The following is a 14,175-nucleotide window of genomic DNA, read 5'->3' as shown; positions in this document are numbered from 1 at the left end:
CGAGCTCCGCGGCGCCCCCCGGCCCGCGCTCCCCTCAGCGACCCGAGCTCCGCGGCGCCCCGCGCTCCCCTCAGCGGCCGGAGCTCCGCGGCGCCCCCCGGCCCGGGCTGTCACCCGCCGCCGCCGCTCGGCTACTCACCGACCAGGCGCCCCACGGCGGTGCCGAAAGGGTCCTTCGGGGCTTTCCCGAAAGCCATGGCCGCCGCTGCCGCCACCGGTGAGGGTCGCGCTGCCTCCCTCGGCTCCGCGCCCGAGGAGCGGCCGCCCCGCTGGCCGCTCCCTTCCTGCCACCGGGGAGGAGCCGCCTCCAGGTGCCGCGGCGGCTCCGCGCTGCCGATCACGTGCGGCAGCGGGCCGGGCCGGGCCGGGCCCTCGCCGCTCCCCCGCGGCGGCCGGGCCTCAGCAGTGGCTCCGCCCCAGCTCGGGCCCCCTCTGCGGCATCGCGGCAGACTACTGTAATTTTGTCTTTGCAGGTTTTTTGAAGACGGGTCGTTACAGCAGAACTGATTTTCCTAAAGGATCAGCYTTCCCAGGTGAGTGTTAAGGCCTCTGCTTTAGGTATCAGACCACTGGAAATCAGGCTTTTCTATGCAGCAGAATGTAACTTGCTTTTCTAAGCTAGTATCCACTTTTCAGTGGCGTAGTTTATGCCTGTCTCTTAAGAGAATGTATTTTACCAGTGTTAGCGGGCTTCTCTGCTGATTTCAGTGATTGCACACAACTGATTTATTTTAAAAGAATACTGCAATTATAGTGAGAATAACTTCTGCTACACTGTACTGCACACTGTGTGCTCACACATGTACATATCAAACTTACTTTAGCATCTGCTATTCTGAAATCCCTGGGGCAGACCGTTGCTCCTGCAATGTTCATTACATCAACATGTTTTCTCAAGCCCGTATGTTCCCTCCTGTCTCACAGATGGAAAGGGAACAGTTCCAAAGAAGCAGTAAAAAGCCCTGCACACACAAGTTGCATGCACGATGTCACCAATGTTCGTGTTACACAGGAACCACTGGCAGGTTCCCCTCACCCCACATACATTTCCACAGGGGACCTTCATGCTACAGTTACTGTTGGTGATTTCCACTGTGTCACTTTGTCACAAGCTATCCCTGTCTCAGACCTATGCAGTACTCGGGCAGGAATGTGTCATGATTGAAAATTAAAACCTCGGTTGTAATTTTTGCTGATTGAAAGTCATAATTATTTCAATATCAAACAAATATGGAATTGTATTAACCAGCACTWGAATACAGCTTAGTCAGTCTTACAGTCAGAATGTGATACAGCCAAATAAGTAATTTGGCATTAAAATTTCATGAATTAACAAAACTGTGTTTGCACTGATTATGAAAGTTCTCCCTAGCATAAACTCATTTCACTTTCTTTTGCATTTTGTCTGACTCGGTGGCCCCATCTACTGGATAGCTTCAACATAAAAGTTGAAGAAGCACATACTTTCCTGTGTACTTGCAAGTATCTCTACAAAAGTAAGTTATTACAAGAACTTATTTTAGGCAAGTTGATAATTTATAATGAATGTAGAAGCYGAGTCCGCTTCTCTTCCACTATTTCTATAGGAAGTAGGTGGAGTCAGCCTACATCTTGCTGAGGCTCCATTTGAGACTTCTTGTAATTAATGAATCTCAGTTTTGTACACTTACGTTTTTCTTGTCATTTGGTTACAAGCCAGACAGCACCTTTCAGAATAGAAATTTGTTTATTCTCTGAAGAATTTTGAAAGACATCCTCTAAACTTAGGCATTTATTTCCGTATTCATATCATGGAAGCTCTTAATACCTAAACTGAAGTAAGGGCCTCTTTAAATTAGCCCCGGTTAAACCTGTGATACATGTTAGATCTTGTTTCAGAGATCATATTTGATTGAGCTGCTTAAGGAAAAAAAAAAAAAAAAAAAAAAAAAAAAAAAAACACGACACAACCCCCAACCTGCTGAAGCCTCTTCTCATTGGAATTTACTGATTAAAGTTACTCACTGAAATCAGCCAGTGGTTCAGATCTGCAAACTTCCAACGGGCTTCGGGAATGGCTGTGAGTGAAACGTGCCTGGCTGCTCAGCCTTCTTGTAACTGGAAGCCTCGACACTTAAGAGTCAGTGATCACAGATTCCCAGGGAGTACTACTGCACTCCTTGCAATTTTACTATCATTACAGATTTAGATTACACTTAATTAGTATCATTAAGGGGTATTTCAGTCCTTTGCAAGTACACAGAGTGTATACAGCAGTGAAATAAAAAGAAACAAGGAAGAGCCTAAAGCAAGAACAGGAAAGAATCTCAAACAGACACCAACCTATTGAGACTCATCAGGAACACAGCCTGAGTAGATGTTTTAAACATCTCAATTTTAGAATTAAAAAATGAAGTGAGATTTGAGTGCTACATTTTATGTCCTGTTAAAATCTCCTAAAAATACTCACATGGCAATTAAGGTTCCAAAGGCCTGCCTCATGTTAGTTTTGAGCTATTGGCTATCTATATACTTTGGAAAATCCTACTAAAATACTTGCAATAATATCACTTGAAATAATTAAACCTCACTCATGCACTTAATTTTTTTCCACGTTCAGCAATCCAAACTTAACTTGTAAGATTTTTGTGAGGCTAAACAATTTCTTATTTGCAAAGTGTATTGTTGTTGTGGGGAAAAAATTAGAATTGAAGCTCTATCTAAACTTAGTGTTTGATGACATATCTGAGCTGGGAAAACTTTGGTAGGGTTGAGACTGCTATATTGGAAAAAATTTGTTTAGTGGCATAGTTTGTCTGCCTCTTGAGTTAAATTACTATACCAGCATTAGCAGATGTGTTCATATAATTTTATTTCCAGTAGGGATTTTTCTGATGTTGCTATATCCATTACAAAAATAAAATCACATCCCTAATTGACATAGGCTTTGCTGGCCTAAAAGTTCAAAGTTACACAGCATTAATTTAGTTTTAAAAGATGACACCTTTACCTTATTTATTCTTCAGTTGTTTTCAAAGATTCATGTACATGCACACAACAGAAAGTATTTCAATTGAATGGCTGTCATATATGATATTGAATTGTATCTGTTGTGATTTGGTGTACAAAAATTACAAACCATGATGATTTTTGGTACAGCTTAAAAGCAACATGTATTTTAAAGAGATCATTATTTCATCAGAGATTAGCTGAGGAGTTGCAAAGTATCTGTCTCCCAGGATCTGCATTTGCGCTCTTTATCGAAAGTCTGTTTTAGTCTGCTTCTTCCTTGTTATCCAATACAACAAAAATATAATCAGCAGGATTCTCCCTGTAGCTCATCAGACCAGATGCGGGTTATGGTCTGTGCTGGTAGTGGAACTTGAACAAACAGCTAGAGGGCTAGACCAAATCTAGTTCTGCATAACCTCCATTAACTCACTGCCTTCAGATAACAGCAGATCTAATCAGGAGCCGTTTGGGCAAATTTGTCTGTTTTGGGACACAGTCTCACAGAGAATACAGAGTTGCCCTCATGTGTCTATTTAATTCACTATTATTTTATACATTAAAAAAAGATTCCAAGGCTGATTATATTACTAGCACATATAATTTGCCTGTGTAGAAAAGGGGAAAAAATATTGCAGTGAAGTGAGGGAGGTGTTTACAACCAGGAGAGGGCAATCTTGTTTAACTAATGTCTAATTTTTCATAAGGTAGCTACCCGAGGTAAAGGATGTTTTATCAAAAAGGTAATAAGCATACGGCCATATTGAGGTTTATCATATATACAGTATTGTTCAGATGCGGCTCGTTAGCATTATAATGCTATTTTGCCACCTGAAATAAAAAAATTCTGCATATACAATGCAAAAGCTCTCTGAAAGGAAAGGAGGGCATGGAGATATGGTATTTTTCAGCACTGCARGAATATAAATGAGTGATGCAGAATAATGATGCCATAATGTTTCTTATTCTTCAACTTACACTAATATTCACGTTCCAAGCAAGATCACAGTTCTACAGGCACAGGTACTATTCAGACATTAATAAAGAACAGTCTCATTGCCTGGAATAACTAATCTAGTCATAGGTTAGAAAGCGAAACTTCATCAGAGATGCTGCATCAAAAGCTGAGTAACTGCTGCATCAAGTGGGCAACAAGTTTTCTCACTCAGTTCTGTGCTGTGTTCCTTGGACCACACAGCCTCAGCACACAGTCACTGTCCCTTAACTTTCATGTGAAGTTAGAACAATCTGTATTTCTCCCCTTTCTAAAATATTGAAAATCACATGTGAAACACATCCTTTTCTAATAACACTTCATATGAGTTGCAACTAATCCGAAACTAAAACCACAYGTACCTTGTTTTACATAAGGCTGAGTGACTATAAATTCTTTCAGAAATATGTATGTTACATCTACTCACACAAACTTTTTTTCTAAAGCATTACACATTATCTCCTGCTGGAATTCTACCCGCTTAATGTGGTATTAATGTAGAAGCTATCCTCCTCTCTCCTTTCAGAGAACAATCTTCCTCTTTTTTATTTTATTTTATTTATTTTTTATTTCCTCTCCTTGGATGAAGGTTGGAGACAAAATATTGTATTGTACACTCAGGAAGCTTACCAAAGCCTTTTCTCAGGTTTACCTTCTCAGAGACACAGATGTATCCAATTCTCTCAGCTTTTCTCCAGAGGCATATTTTCCTTACTGTTCATTGCAGTGGAGTCTAGATTTATAAAGAGAGAATGAAATCATTATTATACAGTAGAATTTTGTGAGTCTTGACTTCCTTATGTGGATTAATTGTTAAATATGCCCGACCCACTGGAAGGTAGAACTCCCTGTTAAAATCTCACAGGAAAAGTTACAAACAAATAAAAACTCCCTATGTCTTAAATTAAAAGAATTGTAGATAGTTCACCCACGAATGCGATGCAGCTGCTATATATATACACACCACTGTATATAGGAGCAACCTCAAAATGGAAAATAAAGTACATACTTGGTAAATCAGATTTACAGAAAAGCAGCAGATGAGAAGCTAGGCTCTTTTCTACAAAGGAAAATGGGAAATAATTGGTTCACTCTTAAGTTGTCAATAAGAGTGTAAGAATTGGMCAAACATCTATTTATATTAGCGATTAACAGAAAAGTTTATTTCATAGGAGATCCTTTGTAAATTTTGTTGGTAAAATAACATAATTGTCAATCAAAACGGGAATGCGTTCTGAGTTATGGCAGTTGTTTCTCTCAATGGCAAGACATCCAGATTACATAGGGTGCACACTACTCTGTACTACAAGTTTAATCTAGTCTTGTTTTCAAACCTATCCAAACTCATGATGAAAACCTTACCTCTCTCATTCTTAGCTGCAATATAGATTTCTTTGTCCCTCATGAACAAGCTTGAAAATATTTCTGTATTATTAATCAGTGTGCTTTTTAAAATTCAGTTATACTTGAACTGAGATGAGGTCTTCAGATATATATGTTTTCATCTGCAAGAGCACTGACATAYGATATATCCACATGTATTTTGTCTGCTTTTTTAAAAACAAGAGGCAACCAAAAAATTCCCAAGTCCTGATGTATAAATTTAATGTAGTTTAAGAATTCTTTCAAAAGGATTCCTGCAGGAATCAATAACATATTTTCAGTATCAGCAAAGAGCTTGATTATTTGGACACCACTCTAATTATCAGCATAAAAAGCCATCCTGAAAGAAACTGAAATCCTGAAGTTTGCACAGCAGCAGAAGGTATGGCCTTTACCAAGGTCATTTTGCTCTTAGAGACACTCTTGCTGCCACTTTGCAAAGCATCTCCAGGCAAGAGCTTAGCTCAGCACTGCGCCTTTTCGTTTTCTTAATATTTGGCAAATAGCAATAACTAAAAACAGATCCTTTGAAAGTATTCATTTACAGAAAACAGTTTTCAGGCACTGAGTCCAGATTAAATAACAGCAGCAATATTTGATTGCCCACAAAAATGGATGTACTGGCTACTGGAACAAATATCCAAAAGCTTGGTAGCAGCTCCATCTCAACCATAGAACCCTGGTTCAAATCCAGGCKGTCTCCAACTAATATAATGCCATGCTGCTCACATGGCTATCTCCTGTCCTAATTAACCGGGAGTCTCAGCTGAGCTCTCTGCTGGATTTTAATTACAGAGTTATTAATTCATAGGGAGAAACTGACAGATGTTTCAGGTTGGTCCTAACAAATTAAAAGGCAGGTGCTTGGTATAAAAACTCAGAAATGATTAAACAAGTAACTCATGGATGTTTAGCTGTTTTTAGAATGAACAGTGTACACAGTACTATTTAGTATGTTGCAGGGCAGGGTGACTTCTCAGGGTGACTCCTCAGGATAAAAATAACAATAGCAACAGATGTTGCTCTCTAGTTTTTAACGGTAAAGAAGCTTATACTTTTATGTTCTTAATTTTAATTATAGTTGGATTCATTTTACTCCTCTTTACTCTAAACAAGAAAAATCCAATATTTTCCTAGATTCTTACTTTAGGAAACAAAAAATTGTATGATGTCAAGCTGGTTACTCTACAGTCAGGGTAAAATTATTTCCAGGTGCTCCTCTGAAACTTAAGATAAAAATCTCAGAGGCTAACAATTTTAGCTAGAATGCCCAGCCTGTGTAAAATATTGTCACAGAGACAAGGAATGCCTAGAATACCATGCTGGTCTTGGTAGGGACTTGGTGCAGTTTAATAGCACATCAAATTAATACAGAAAATACACCAGCTGCAGAGCAGTAACTCTTTCTGCTTGTCTTGTACAGAAGGACCAGCTTAAGATGGCTAGAGCTTTTCCATACATGTTTTGTTCTACACAAAGCCTAATGCCAGGAGTTACCAGTATTTTGTTGCAGATAAGCAAAATGCTTTGCTCCCACTGGCAAACTTGCTAAATCACTGTTTTTTGGCAGTCCTACTTAAAGGAGTTTTTGAGATCCAACAATAAGTAATTCAGATGTAGATTGCCACACTTTTCTGGAAGAGCATGGACCTTGTATCATTGATGTACTACATATGTACATGTACACTCTTCCTCTTTAGATATTCTTCCTGTGCAAATTCTCCACAATTTGCACACACACGAACAAAAAAATTGTTAATTCCACAGGTCTACTGTACATTTCTTATTTGAGCTGATTTTTTATCTCACTTTTTTTTTCCATTTCCATTTGGCCTCTAAACTAGTACCTGATTCACTCCTCCATCCTTTCTAACAGAATTGCTCCCTAAAATGTTTTCCATTTGCTTATTCCTGTAACTTTGTTCCCAGTAAACATTTCTGCTGTCATTAACTGGAACAGAAAACTACAAAAAGGGTGCTGAGATCACTGCTTACTTGACCACTGGCTTATGTCTACATCCCTTATTTGCTTCACTGCTATGAAYGTACCTATTCTACAGTCTTGGGTGCAGACACATCATCATAGAACRGTCCCTTAGACAGCTCTGCCTGTATGGATCAGGGGTCAGACTATTAACTCTGAAGAACTCAAGCTTCCCACCATATTCTCCTGTAATGCACTCTAGTGCTCAAACTATCAGCAATTATAAATAACTGCATCTGTTAATCTTAGCTACATATATGGTCCCTGTCGCTACAGTGTCTGAATCCCTTCTGCTCCTTAATGCATTCACCCTCACAATTCCATATTAAGTTAGTGAAGCAACCACAGAGAGATTAAGAGCTAGAGTCATTCATTTCTCCAAAGTTTCTTTTTTTGGTGTCTAGCTCCAAAGCTGCAATGCCTGAAACACACTCTCAGTTGTAGCTTGACACAGAAGACACTTGATAATTTTGCTTCCACACCTACACACAAAGGCCATTGCCATGACTGAACCAAATAGCTGTGTTCCTAACCCATAGCTACCTTCAGCAGCAGTAAGAAGCCAGGTGCTCCTCTGTTGACATAAGCGGTACCAGGAGACTCTCCAAAATACACAGGCTTATGCCTAGATTTGGTAGCAGTGGGCTGTTTRAAGCCATACAGAATTTAAGTGGGGATGCTGAGGGTGCCTTCTCTAAGTGTCTGGCTGTGGTGCTTTTCAGTTTGCACGCTATTTGATGGGCCTCAGTCACCTTATGCTTTGGGTAAAAAGCCTAAACATCATCTGTAGGATTCTAAACTTTGTTCCAGGACAGTAAATCTTTCATTGGACCTAGAAATAWGGAATTTTCCCAAGATTGCACAAGAGATCTGTGGTAAATCAGGGAATTGAGCCTAAGCCTCTTATATCTTAGAGTAGCAGGCTAACTGTTGCTTTCAGTAGTGCTACACTACATTACACCAGCTAAGTGTCTGGCTCAGTCACCAGTCTGTGGATTACCAGAGGGCAGATTAACTCAAGTCGACTGAATTTTTAAAACATAAAATAAATACCCATTATAAGGTCTGAACAGGTTTTTCCTAGTAAGGTTTTGAGGAATCTCCAGTGCTGTCTTAATTCTGTATCTACACGTATGCAYAGAAATTAACAGTACCTGCATCTACACAGTAGCAAAATACAGCCTCATAACATTATTTAAATTTAATGAAAAGCAATGTCATTCCTGACATCCCAAATAAATTATGTTTTTCACTGCTTCACATGATGTGCTGAAATATAGTTAGCATTTCATCTGCTATGCAAGAATACCCCCAGCCCCTTTCATTTTGGAATTCTCTAACCACCCATGGACAATAAGATGTTGTGCATCTACCATCAATTTTCTGATTTTGTGGGGAATGAGAGCTGAAAGCAAGGCAGGCAGACCCTCTTGTGCAGTGGCTTGTTACTTATTATTTCTTTACTGTGAGTTCATGCCTATCTCTAATTTAACTCAGCTGAGCCAAATCTATATTCAGCTGCATCTGATAATACAACACTCACAGCTCAAGGTCACTAGCTCTAAAACAGCATTCACTTTTTAACTGGCCTCACTTGAATGGTAGTAAGTCCCAGATATTGCTTAACCTTAGCTTTGACTCAGTTAGCAGTGCACCATCATCCTGAGCTCTAGTTAGAGCCTTGCTGTTCCTGTTGCTCAAATCTATTGCAGAAAATATGCAATATAGTGCACTATCACCAGCAGAGTTCTGAACAATAATACCTATATTACTATGCTTCAAACATACAGTCAGTAATGAGAACCAATATTTGCTATTTTTCTTCTGTAATCAGATACAGCTAAGCTACATTAATCACACCACAAGTTCTATTGAATATTTTCTTAACATGAAAGGAAATGCTTGCATCTACTATTTTAACAAGGTGACTTACTCATTTAACATGCCACAGTATAATCTCATCTACCCATATAGTAATAACATATATATATATATGTGGTAATTCAGACTGAGGAACATCTCAGATTTGCTACTTTCTCTTATCTTTCTTATCTGACATTGTGTCTTAAAACTCACGTTAGGAAAAATAACTTTTTCTAACACAATTCTGTTCATCACTAATATTAAACTGCTAATGACAGAGAAGATCTTTTCTAAGAAGAGACTGTGATGAGTTCTTYGGAAGCTAGGAGAAAGAAGCCCAGTGCTCTGACTTGGGTAATTAGATTTTGCTTGTGTTTTCCTTGGGGGACAAGTTTTCCTTTTCTGTCTCCTAGCTCTCATGGTGTGATAAAACATAGTATTAGAGAGAACAGCAGTATTTCTTTCAGCAGGTACACAAGTTCCAGCAGTAGGCAACAGGATTTGTAAATTCACTTGCAACTAACTTTGGAGTCATATAGAGCAGAGGACAGTGTTGAAACAAATACAAACTCACAAGACATTCAACTGTGTTATCAGGCAAATGACAGTGATACGAAGTCATTCTTTGGAATATCAAAAGAACATCATGCTAGCAATTAACTATCAAAGCATCAAAAAAAGTTTAAGAGCTATTTAAAAAACATAAGGAAAAAAGTATGGAAAATATGACAAAAGTACTGTTGTATTACAGTCAGCAATAAACCTAATTATAGGCAGGAATTGTCCAATAATGTATATTTACCTACACACCATGGAAGTGACTAGTGGAAATCACTAGTATCTGAATGTTTCACATCAGTGGCAATTTATTAAAAATCTTGTGCCAATGGAATACAGATATAATAAAGCAAATTCATTCCACTGCCACAATCTGGAACAGCAGGGCAACACTAACAGGTGCAATGGCACAGATACAGCACACAGCGACCCGACAGGTGGAGATCCTGGGACTGCTCCTATGCAAGAAGAAAAAAGAAAAAAAAAAAATCTTTCCTTTGCTCTTCTTTCCAATCTTCTACTTCTGAAGCCTAAAAGCGAGCCTAGTCAGATATGGCTAATTAAACCTCTGTCTGCTCTTTAACCATTGTGGGGGTGGTACAGTGTTTGCATGCAGTATCACACAAGTACTGCTACAAGTAACTTTCTAAAATTCTGTTAGTATTCATTAACAACTGTTACAGGGAATTAGTTTCAAAGCTTCTTCATTTAACACAGACTAAGACCTTTAAGTCTGCATACTAAAAATAGTTTTAAAAACCCCAGCTCATCTGCAAAGTGAAATAGATAAACCCTAYGAGAAAAGAGTAATGACCTTTCTTGGTATATAGTTTGCTTTGCTTGAGGTTGTTTTAACTTCTCACTTCAGTCAGTCATTTTGGGCAATTCACAGTTTGGCAAGCCCTTTGTAATTTCCCTCTTTATTATGGACACAGTTAATATTTAATATCTAGCTAKCAACTGAGTCAATCTTTATTCCCCTGTAATTTTTTCCATTTTTCAGTATCTTTAATTACTGCTTGTAAAATTTCCTAAGAATGATTGACTGTATATTTTTTATCCAGAAAAATCTTACTTCTTTGCCCCCCCACCTTTCTTTCTTAAACAGGGAACTTATTAGGAGGTTCTTTTTTATTTGTTTCCAAATGGCTGTCATGCATAAAGTTTACCATTTCTCCAGAAAAGCTTTCCCAGAATAAGGATCACAGGGTTGTCAGYCAAACCTCTACAAATAAATGGCATTCAGTAGTCTCTCTGCATTCCCAGATAAAAATGTTGTACTTGCTGTGTATTTTATCTGACCCTAAATTTATTGTTTCTAGTCAATACATATTTCTGTAGCTGTGGAAAACACTGCTGTACCTCATAGTAGCTGTAATTCTGATGCTCATAAGTCCATACTCTGTGRATGGAAGTTCCTTTGGACTATACTTTTATCATGAGAAATCATGAAATCATGGCTTTCCCTCAGGCTGAGTCATCGCATGAAATCATGGGATTTCCATGAGTCTGGTGTGAAACTCCTAGTCCAGCGCACAGGAGCTATAGCAACAGGAGATGGGCGATAATTTTAATTTGATCTGACAAAGAAATTTCTCCTTGGGTTTTCATTTCAATTTTATTAAACTAATATGYATGTCAAAGAGGGAGGTATCACTAAAAATTCTTTTTCTTAATGCAGAAGAGACCAAATACTAAATATTTTCTGGCAAAATAAGAAYATCACGTTTTAATGCTAAAACACTTTTGCATGGAATTTTCCAAATTAATACAGTATAGAGAGACTATCCTAATTTTTACTGTTTTTTCTGTATATTCTATATTTTACTAGTTTATTTCTCTTTTTCCTTACAGAATAATAGCATGGTCTTATATGTTACTTGTTGTATTGCTACTGTATGCAAAGTACTAAAAATGAAGCAGGGCAAGCAGCAGCAGTAATAAAATCCTATCCTATGCTATGGTTGTTCCCTGGACCAACAAAGAGCTCCTCTTGCACTGACCTAGAAAGGGGTTCAGAAGATCCTACCTCACCCTCCATTATTAGTATTTTAGGAGTAAAATAAGACTCTTGGAACATCAGTGGTAATAACACATAATTCACATGCAACTTTCAGTAACTACATAGTGAAAGCTCAAGGAACTACTCCACTGCTAGGCCACTAGCAAAGAATATACAGTAGCTTCTCAATCCACAAGCTGTAGCAGAAGAGAAGTCCTTCCAAAGGAGAAGAGTATAGTTTTGATTCATATTTCAGTTCGGACSTGACATCATACTTCCATAAGATCATCATCTTGGGCAGAACCATCTGCCCTATGTCTTCACATAGCTGAGAATCAAGGGTCTTGATTCACCCCAAACTCTTGACTTTTCTGCRAGACCGTAAGGCACAGGTATTACCTACTGATTCTGAATCAAAACAAAACATCAACAAAACATTTTGCTACCTAGAGGGAAGATGCACTGTAAATGGAYAAGGTCATTAGTCTCATTTGTATGAGCCGTGGGAATGGGGAGGAAGAATCAGTTCTGAACTGAAGTGACAGTACACTGCCATTTTGTTTCATTTTCAACCTTGCAGTACTGTCATTGATTTCCCAAATATTTCTCTACACTGACCTGTGAATGCTGCCATCAATGTAAGAACAACAGACACTGACTGCTGAATAGTATTTCTTTCAGGCTTATTGTCAAAACACTATCAACTCTTACCCTATTGAGGAAGCACATTCTCTTTCTCTTTCTCATAGAGACCAGCACCAAGTATGGACACATCTGGCTCATGATCAGAACCGGCATTAATGCAATAAAGTTACTCACCAGGACTTCGTTAGAAATAGGCAGTGCAGCTTATAAAACCAGCCAGGAAGGGAGAGTGAGGACTCAGAGTCTCTGTTTCTAGCTTTAAAGATGACTTGCTGTGGTYGCTCCAAAGGAAAAAAAGAAAAGAAAAAACAAAAACAAAAGAAAAAATCCCATTTGCCTCTCTATGCTGCAATTTACTCCCCTGGAAAAATGGGCTACCTCACTGAGCTACCGCAAAGGCACTGTGCGAAGCTTGGGTAATATTTGTGAACTACTCAGTGATCTCTGGGCAAGAAGTATTCCAACAGAGCACAAATAGCAAAACACTGCTTTCAAATTGAGCAGATTTGGGAGCCAGTCTAGAGGAAGTACTTGACTGACATGCACGATGCTGTAGTTATTTCTGTTATGATGCCTCCTTCATTTTTTTTCTCTYTGTTATGGCCTATTTTGATGCATCAGCATTGTCTAACACTTTTTTCCTCTAAATTACATGTGTCTTCTTCAACTCTGCTCTCTTATTTCTTCCTCACGAAGTGTTTGTGAATTGCTTTGGCAGATAAGTCAGTAAAGTGGTAAGTACTCTTAGAATATGGCTTATGGTTCACTGGACGTCAGCAAATACTGTCGAAGCTGATAACCTTCAGCTGGGTAAGTAACAGCAGTTTCACTCATGCAGTCATTAACCTACTATACTACATGTCTTACAGTTTATAGAGTGCAGCCRGAGTGAAGCATGTTCAGCTTCGCAAAGAGATCCTAGGCCACTGTCACGAAATTTTATTCAGGAAGGTGACTACTGGCCATGAAATTTGAGTGGTATCATATGTTGGGGGGGGGGGGGGGAAAAAAAATCACCTTCTTTCAGGCAGTCTGGTGTGGAATTGAAAGTGTTATGGTTAACCAGACACACCCATTAAACTGCAGGTGCTGAAAGGTCAGACATTAGGCTAGGATAGGAGAMTGAAACATTAGTATTTTTATAAAATATAGAAAAATATGAACCATGACCACCATCTCTCTTTCTCTATAGTCTACAAGAGAACTAACTAGCTTGATCTCAGCTTATCGTTTAATTTCAGTATTGTTTAATACTGAAATTAAGCTTCTTACATACAGAAAAATGTATTCTTGTTATATCAATAGGTACTTTCCTTAAGTGTCCATTTTCAAAAGGCGTTAACTACTTACTTAGCTTAAGCATGTAGCTTACTAAACCAGTGAGTTTAGGCATATGCTCTAATGATTCAGTAGCTTAGGCTCTTAACTGAAAAAGAATTAAGAGCCTATTTGCTCTGCTTCTTTATCTGTAACTCTATACAAGCTATATATGGTAAAAGAACAACCATCTCATAAATAGAAACAGCAAAGGAACTAAAATTCTTCTGTGATGAACACATTGATCTACTACTATATTTGTTTAGAACTTTCTGATGATATCAGATGATACTGCTGACTAGCAAATCAATTCCAAGAAGGCACAAATCTGCTGTGAAGAAAAAAAAATTGCACAATTAYAGGCAGATATCTTTCCGCAGACTCCTGCTAGAAATCAAATCTAGTGGGAGAATTACTTATTGTGCACAGCAGGTTGCTATG

The 14,175-nt window shown here is 38.6% G+C and overlaps 1 protein-coding gene across 2 annotated transcripts in view; it reads right to left on the bottom strand.

Moving 5' to 3' along the window:
* Positions 1 to 368, bottom strand: part of TOM1L1 (target of myb1 like 1 membrane trafficking protein) — a 25,768-nt gene extending 25,400 nt beyond the window's left edge. Inside the window, exon 1 of one of the 2 annotated variants that reach the window (XM_085304624.1) lies at positions 140 to 368. In XM_085304624.1, the coding sequence (XP_085160750.1) occupies positions 140 to 197 (58 nt within the window). In that variant the 5' untranslated portion in view covers positions 198 to 368. The remainder of the gene's footprint in view (positions 1 to 139) is intronic. The other variant, XM_085304623.1, reaches the window with a different exon arrangement.
* Between the last annotated feature and the right edge of the window lie 13,807 nt (positions 369 to 14,175).

This window comes from Rhea americana, unplaced genomic scaffold (assembly GCF_003343005.1).
Source record: "Rhea americana isolate MKP2758 unplaced genomic scaffold, rheAme1 scaffold_21, whole genome shotgun sequence".
Taxonomy (NCBI): Eukaryota; Metazoa; Chordata; class Aves; order Rheiformes; family Rheidae; genus Rhea; species Rhea americana.
Note: the sequence above shows the minus strand (reverse complement) of the source record. Positions and strands in the feature narration are given on the sequence as shown.